Source organism: Terrapene carolina, unplaced genomic scaffold (genome assembly GCF_002925995.2).
Source record: "Terrapene carolina triunguis isolate 2854851 unplaced genomic scaffold, T_m_triunguis-2.0 Scaffold262, whole genome shotgun sequence".
NCBI lineage: Eukaryota > Metazoa > Chordata > Testudines > Emydidae > Terrapene > Terrapene triunguis.
The window spans coordinates 2,413,544-2,421,290 of NW_020664613.1; the positions used below are offsets into that span (position 1 = coordinate 2,413,544).

The 7,747-nt window shown below is 44.2% G+C and overlaps 1 protein-coding gene across 1 annotated transcript; it reads left to right on the forward strand.

The window, feature by feature from the left end:
* Window positions 1-1,133: 1,133 nt before the first annotated feature.
* Window positions 1,134-7,075, forward strand: SLC30A10 (solute carrier family 30 member 10). The gene is made up of 4 exons (XM_024213893.1): window positions 1,134-1,662; window positions 2,416-2,499; window positions 5,472-5,711; window positions 6,560-7,075. The coding sequence occupies exons 1-4, from the start codon at window positions 1,134-1,136 to the stop codon at window positions 7,030-7,032; spliced, it is 1,326 nt and encodes a 441-aa protein (XP_024069661.1). The 3' UTR covers window positions 7,033-7,075.
* Window positions 7,076-7,747: the final 672 nt, after the last annotated feature.

Consider the following 7,747-nt stretch of genomic DNA (forward strand, 5'->3'; position numbering starts at 1 on the left):
AGCAGAGGGTGTATTTCCTCAATGCACTCAGTCCTTTGCGGATGTGAGGAGGGAGGGCTTTATGCATTCAAGACTTTTCTGTTATAGACTGGCATTCCCTGCGTACCTTATTTTAAACCAAAAAAGATGGGTGGGTGTGTCTGAGGGAAGAGCAAGCACTCTCCTATTTCTGGATTGAGGTGAGCACTGAGATCCTGCCTCTGGAGTTTAGTGATGGGCAAACCTATGACAGTTCAGCTAACCAGCCAGCTATTCATTTGCTTATTCTTTGGATGAGCTCTCCTAACTATTCCTTCCCATAAAGTGTCCCTCCCCCAAACAGGCCTGGAAAACTCCCCCTCTCCAAGCAGCCTCCTCCATCAACAGTCCTGGATTTCTCCTCTGTGGTACCCTAGTTAGGCATGTACGGGCAGGGGGTAAGGGACATCTCAGTAGTTCTGTACCATCTCTAGCAGCTAAAGCCTCTCTCTCTGCCTCTTCAGAAGGCCCCTTATGTGCCCTTCCTGGGGCTGCCCGGCTGTGATCTGGAGAGACAAGGTGAGTTAGACAAGCTTTTGAGCCACACACAGCTCTTCCGCAGGTCTGGGAAAGGCACTTACCCCTAGCATCGTGCTGGCGCTGTGAGCCCTCACTCAACCAAAGGCTAGGGTGCCATCTACTACATCTCTGCATCATAGACCCTGTCAACCTCCTCCATTACAAACACAGCCCCGTGCGAAAGCACCTGCATGAGCTTAGTCATAAAAGGGTGTGAGCTGCATCTCTCACCCTCACCCCCCGACCAGGGTCTGGAAACAGGCGATGGCTCAGGGCGAGGGTTTTATCAGAACAGAGCATTCACAGGCAGCACTAAGCCGCTTTCCTCCCCCAGGGCCATGAGCGCCGCGCCGGCAGGAGGACGAGCCTCCTCCAGCCCAGCCCCGCGGCCAAGGAGCGGGTAACGCCCCGTCCCGTCCCGCCGGGCAAGTGCCACCCTTTGGCGCGGCGGGGGCGGGCTGCCCGGCGCCGCTGCATATAAGCGGGGCTCGGCCAGGGGCAGGGCGGGGCTTGCAGCCGGCGGGGCTCGGCGCTGGCTCAGTGGCGCTTGTGGCGAGCCGGCCGCGTTCGCCGCCGGTCCGGGGCCAGCTGCCGGGATGGGGCGCTACTCGGGCAAGACCTGCCGCCTGATCTTCATGCTGGTGCTGACCGCCGGCTTCTTCGTGGCCGAGCTGGTCTCCGGCTACCTGGGCAACTCCATCGCGCTGGTGTCGGACTCGTTCAACATGCTCTCGGACCTCATCTCGCTGTGCGTGGGCATCGCCACCGGGCGCATCGCCCGCCGCGCCCGCCGGGGCCCCGGCGCCACCTACGGCTACGGCCGCGCCGAGGCGGTGGGGGCGCTGAGCAACGCCGTCTTCCTCACCGCCCTCTGCTTCACCATCCTGGTGGAGGCGGTGCTGCGCCTGGCCCGGCCCGAGCGCATCGACGGCCCCGAGCTAGTGCTCATCGTGGGGGCGCTGGGCCTGGCCGTCAACGTGGTGGGGCTGCTCATCTTCCAGGACTGGGGCTCCTGCTGCAGCCGCCTGCAGCCCCGCGCCGCCACCCCAGAGCAGCTCCAGGCGGTGCCCGGCGCCGGGCGGGAGGAGGCGGCCGTGGTGGAGTGTCAGGAGGCTGTTGAAGCAGGTGCCTTTCAGTTGCATCCTAGCTTGCTCCCGCTCCTCCCCTCCTCCTTCCTTTCTTCCCTTTACTTTCCCTTCTCCCATTCTGCCCTTCCCTTTCTCCTTCTGTCTCTCTCTTGCCCCCATTCCGGCCCTCCATCCTGCCCCCCTTCCTCTCCACTTCCCCCCCATCCTCTCCCCTTTTCAACTTTAAATCAAGACTGGATGCTTTTCTAAAAGCCTTGCTCTAGGAATTATTCCAGGGAGTTCTATGGCCTTTCCTAGCCAGGTCAGACTAGTCACAGAGGTCCCTTCTGGCCTTGGAATCTATCAATCATCCCCTCCTTCCTCCTCTGTTATTTCACGTTCCCCTTTTCTATAGCTTTGCTGCTATTGTGATATCCTAGTGACCTTGTTAGTGGTTGTGGCTCTTCCTTTGGGGGGCAGAGGGAGAGACAACCTTAAAATAAAAGGAAACATCCTCTTGTCTATTGTTTGTGGTGGTATCTCCTCCAAAGTTTGTTTTAATGGTAACTGCAGAGTGAACAAACTCCATGCAAACATACTACATATTTCACGCTTGTATGTATCCTATACTGTATTGTTTGAAATAGGCGGGGGAAAGGGTCGTTGATTAAAGAGATGTTGGCCAGAGACTGACTTTTTCTTGAGTTGATGTTTGTTTCTCTTTAAAATAAGTTGGTGTTGAGAAGATTGGTGTTTTTTTTTTCTGTTTGTAGAATTTATACACAACACAGGGTTTCTTCTTTGAATGCAGGTGATTCCCTGAACACTCAGGAAAGGCCTGAAGAGCAGACAGTACAGAAAAAAGAGAAAAAGTCTGAAGCTTTGAACATCAGAGGTACAGTATTTTGTTTTTTTAAAAGACTTTTCAACTAGAGCTGGTCAAAAATGTCCAAATTTCAATTTTGATTTGTTTTCAGAATTCCAATGAAAATAAAAATGATGATAGTTTTCACAATTGTTGACCAACTCTGGGTTTTTTTACATTCTTAGGCCAGGTCCGCAAATGGTTTGAAGTGGCAATGATTACTTCAATGAATCAATGGGGCGTTTGAGGATCTGGCCCTTTGTGTGTGTTCACATTTTTATTTTTGATTCCACCCTTTTAAACAGCTTTATCTTCAAAGTCTCTTCCACTAATTTTAACTGATTGAAGTCCCCATGCTCTTCTTTTCGGTCTGTTTCTTGAGCATCATTACCATAGTATTTCAGTATTTTTAGTTGAATTGCTGGAGCAGTTTCCTTAAAGACTGGTATCAGTGATGCCCCATAGTCAGTTGGGTAAGGAGTGCTGAAGAACAGCATAGTGGTTCTGCAGCCCTGTTGTTCTGTTGACTGTTTCCTGACAGAGACCCTCTTACGGACCACCTTGCCTCCAAGCAGCCCAGTCCTCACATTTGTTTCTCAAAATACTTCTTTCTGCCCAACACTAGAAAGGACTCCATAGAGCTCTGAATATCTGCAGAATGAAATATGCTAATTAAACTATTCTTGAAGGTAACCTGCATGCCCTTAAAATAAACAAACATAACTAACTAGATATGTGTATATATCCTGAAATGCTCTGGATGAATTTGAGGCAAACTGATTTTAAATACACTTTTTATTTAAAAACAACAAAAAAGCCCCACCAATAATACTTAGCATTTTATTTAATCAAAACACTATTCAAAATGTTAAGCAAATATTTTTTTGAGATTTTTCTTGGTCACAGTTCACCATCTCTTGCACCAGTGTGATGTTCCCAAATCCATTATGCAGGTAGTGCCAAGTGAATCCCATATAAGGCGGTGGTCAGGTGAGGTGAGTGTCTATTTTTAGTATATGGTAAAGATTTGCAAAGTTTTCATTATTATACTAATGTAAAAAAGTATTCTGCAAAACCACACCATATGCTAAAACAGTGGCACTTACTTTAACTTTGTGGATGTGATATCCTAAAAATACTACATGCCAGTGTATTTGGCACACTAAGGTGTGCATTTTAAGCACTGTATCTTCTAACTCTGCTCAGAGTAGATCTAATTTACTTGGTGCTGAAAACATGAGCTGCACTGAGCAGCCCATCCTCATTAGGGCTCCCAATATTGCTAATACCAGTGGAGCTGAATCAATATTAGCAACGATGGGACATTTTACGATTTTTCTAGTGTAGACATCCACAGTTAGCATCCTAGAATTATAGGGAAGTTGCATCTTGTCCATTCCTCTTGTCAGTGCAGAAGTAAACTCTGCAGTACTCAAGTCCAATTAAATTTTAAATGGAAAGCAGTGAGGCTTCCACCATTACTACAGCTAAAACTGCACTCAGGACCCTTGTGACCTCTAGGGAGCAGATTGCTCTGGAAAACCAAAAGGGAGAGTTCTCTTAACCCTACTAGGAAGAAACTTATTTCAGCTGAAAGTTAGTACTTAATGAGTACTTGGTTCTTAATGAGTGATTCAAGACAGGCTAGTGAAATATTGCCTTCCCTTCCCATGTGGAGGATCAGCATTTGGGCCCCAAACTGGCAAGGAGCAGTAGCAAAGCCAGTGTTCTCAGCCTTAGGAAGTTTAGTGTCTTACATCACTGCAAAGTGAAAACTCACAGCTGAGCATTGATAGGTTTAAGAGGGAGCTATATGCAGCCATCCTAGTTGAGAGAGATTATGTAGGAGTGAAGCTTTTAAGAGTGTGTGTAAATGGAAGTTTTCAGAGGTAGCAACTCCGCTTATCCCCCGCCACCCAAAAATAAAAAGTAATGGCAAGTTAGTCTTATAAAAGTAGAGCTTTACAGTCTAACATGGGTTACATTAATGTGCAAGTTTGGATGGGGGAGGTTGTTAGAAAGCACATCCAGGAAAAGATATTTAAACTTGCAAGAAGGAAACAGAAGATTCTAAGATTAGTGTGAATGTGTAGCAAGCACATTATCTTACTCAATGTAATGCCCAGGGCTGGCCTAGAGAGGTATTACAGACATCTTTTAAAATGCATACACTTTTCTCATTGCTTTTTTCCTTCCGTGCCCGTAGAAGAAAGAAGAGCTGTATGCAGTGTTTTCTGAACTTGCAATAGTACAAATACTTACACTAAAAGATATGAAACCAAGCTGAAAAATTTGGACCCAAACTTAGTTATTCTCAAAGTCTGAGGGCAAATGAATTGGGGGTGTGTGTGTTAATTTGGCCTATATAAAGCTAGTTGAGTTATGAAGCTCAGATCAGGATCCAAACTTGTCCAGTGTTTGGATTTGTGCTTTTGGTTCAGGCCCATCTCTGTATCATGTGTACTTAGACCTTTCCCCCTCCCTCCAAAGTGAGTGTTTAGCTATATTGCTGCTATTATTTCAGAAGTCAGCAAAGTCATAGAACTGCTATCAAAAGAGAATAATTGATCTACTTAGGAGAGAAGTGGACTATGCCTCTTTTATCAGCTTGGTTATTTGATCATCCGTAATCATGATATACGAATTGATCACTGCCCTTTATAGGTGTGCCCAGCTCTTAGTAAGTTCCAACAGTTTGATTAAAAACATTGTATGTTGGCATGCTGTTCAGTGCTAACTTCTATGGATCTGTTGGGTAGCCTAAACGTTTAATAACCCACCAAATTTATGTAACCATATAGTTGTTCAGGCTCATCCCACCCACCCCAGTTGTTTTATTCTCAACTTTTGCAAGCTTTATATCTGATCATGGTACTGATTTCCTAAATGCTTTAGTTTCATGTTGAACAAAATAAATTCAAAAGTCTGTAACAGTTTATTTGGATTCCCCCCCGGCTCCAAATTAAGGCTAATGCAAAATGGTATTATGTCATTTATTTCAGGTGTTCTTTTACATGTGATGGGAGATGCACTTGGATCTGTGGTTGTGGTAGTTGCTGCTGCAATATTCTATGCACTTCCCCTGGATGCCAATACTCCGTGTAACTGGCAGTGTTACATTGATCCAAGCCTGACATTAGTTATGGTGGTCATCATTTTGTCCTCTGCCTTCCCACTTATCAAAGAGACCGCAACCATTTTGCTGCAGATGGTTCCCAAAGGTGTTAATATGCAAGGACTGAGTAAGTCAAATTTGTTACTGAGTTTTTATTAATTATAGTGACATACTTTAGTGCTAGTGTTATTTCTGGAATGACATGTTTGGATTATATACTCATAGCAGCTCTAAATTCTCAAGAACTGTGAGAAATGGAGTCACATGTTTGTGTCCTAGCAACATGACTCAAATCTCTGTGGATTAGTTAAAGCATGCATTTTGAGAATGTGGTACTCCAACAATACATAAAAATACCAGACCTTGAGCTGTTATCAAACAACCCACACAAAACATTATTAGTGGAACAACACTGAATTATAATAGTACTTCCTAGTGCCTTCTGTCCAAGGATCTCAAAGCTCTTTAGAAATGTTAATCAACGGTAGCATTTTTGGTTAACTTTGTAACTTTATAAATGCACACTTACTGAAGAGATTACTTTGTTTTTTTGTGAATTCCATCAGGCTCTGAGTTGAGCAGAACAGGGAAGATATGGTCCCTGCCCCAAGGAGATTACAGTCTAGCGTTGATCCTACAAAGTGCTGAGTGCCTACCATGAGGGGCTGAGTGCCCTCAGCTTTGTTTGAAGCCAATAAGTGTTAAAGGCATGTCCAAAGGATTGGTCCCCAAGTTAAACGACTTAGTTCAGACCCTGGATGACTAGGAGAAAGTGAAGTTTGCAGGGGGTGTAGGTGTTATGTTACATAGAACTACTTTTAAAAAGTCACATGCTTATATCTTAGGTGGATGAGCATTGATAGGTGTCTTTCCTCAGGGCTGGGGCTTTTAATATGTTCCTCATAATAACCAGAAACTTGCAATTGGCCCCCCCCCGAGCAACCCTCTTAAATTATTTTCTCTTATGTTTTCTAGCGGAAAGACTAACTGATGTGCCAGGGGTTAGCAGTCTTCATGAGGTGCATGTCTGGGAACTGGCAGGTGGGAAGAATATTGCTACCCTTCATGTCAAGTGCCAAACCACTTCTGATTACCAAGATGCCTCTTATAAAATGCGGGAGGTTTTCCACGAAGCAGGGATCCATTCTGTAACCATCCAACCGGAGTACATTGACCACAAGGCCTCTGAGCTAATATGCAGCTCACCCTGTATCTCAAAAGCTTGTGCTTCTCAGTTGTGTTGCCCTCAGCAGGAAGTTGCACTTACTCATGATAATGGTTATCTTGAGAAAAATGGCCTTTCCCCAACACTGCATATAGACAATAGTTTAAATAAAAATGGTGTTGAAATTCCTATTGAGCATACATTGGCAGGGGCTGTAATTAAAAATACAGACAATTGTAAAAAATCAGATGACAAATCATATCTACACAGTACACACTTTTAAAACAGTTAATTTTACACTTCATAATCTCTGTATAGAACAAAGCCTAATGGCCAAAAAAGTCAGAGGCTATTGGCTGGAGCTGAAGTGCGCATTGGAAAAGCCATCTCTGTTGTAGCTATAAACCAAAACATATGTAAAAACCTGTTATCTGAAATAAGGATTATTATCATCTTAATTTTTTTGCATTCACCTAAAATAGTTATTATGCAATTTAACACTAATTTCTTGAGCTAACTAGATGGGAATTTTTATTTTTAGAGTGTAGCAGGTGTACTGCAGTGTAGACTGATGCTCGCAGTTTATGGCCAATGGCACTGGGAATTAAACTGTGGTCTTTTTACTGAAATGGGCTGCTTAATGAAAGCCCTGTAGTGCATTGATGATTCTACTGGATTGAACTATTGTATCATCATTAAGGAATTTAGTAGATATGTTTTTCACTAATCCTTAAACTCAGTTTACATAGTCAGGAATTTTCAGTTGTAACCGTAACTCTTGTGCTTCTGAACTGTGAGCTTGTGAATGAAATCAAAGTGTCTGATAGCTGGAAAACACACACAGGAATGTTTGACTTTTATTATTTTCTGGACTGCCTCTTGTTTTGAGGGGATGGAGCAGAAGCTGATTTCTTGCTTCTCTAATAATAGTATATTATATTATTATTATATGGTAGTATATTTATTTCTGCTTAGTGTAAATAATACACTTGCCGACA

Bases quoted from the DNA above. Each gene is read 5' to 3' on its own strand.
- SLC30A10 (XM_024213893.1), top strand. From the start codon at position 1,134: ATGGGGCGCTACTCGGGCAAGACCTGCCGCCTGATCTTCATGCTGGTG. The intron at 2,500-5,471 runs GTACAGTATTTT...CATTTATTTCAG, and splicing joins TGAAGCTTTGAACATCAGAG to GTGTTCTTTTACATGTGATG. The intron at 5,712-6,559 runs GTAAGTCAAATT...TATGTTTTCTAG, and splicing joins TGTTAATATGCAAGGACTGA to CGGAAAGACTAACTGATGTG.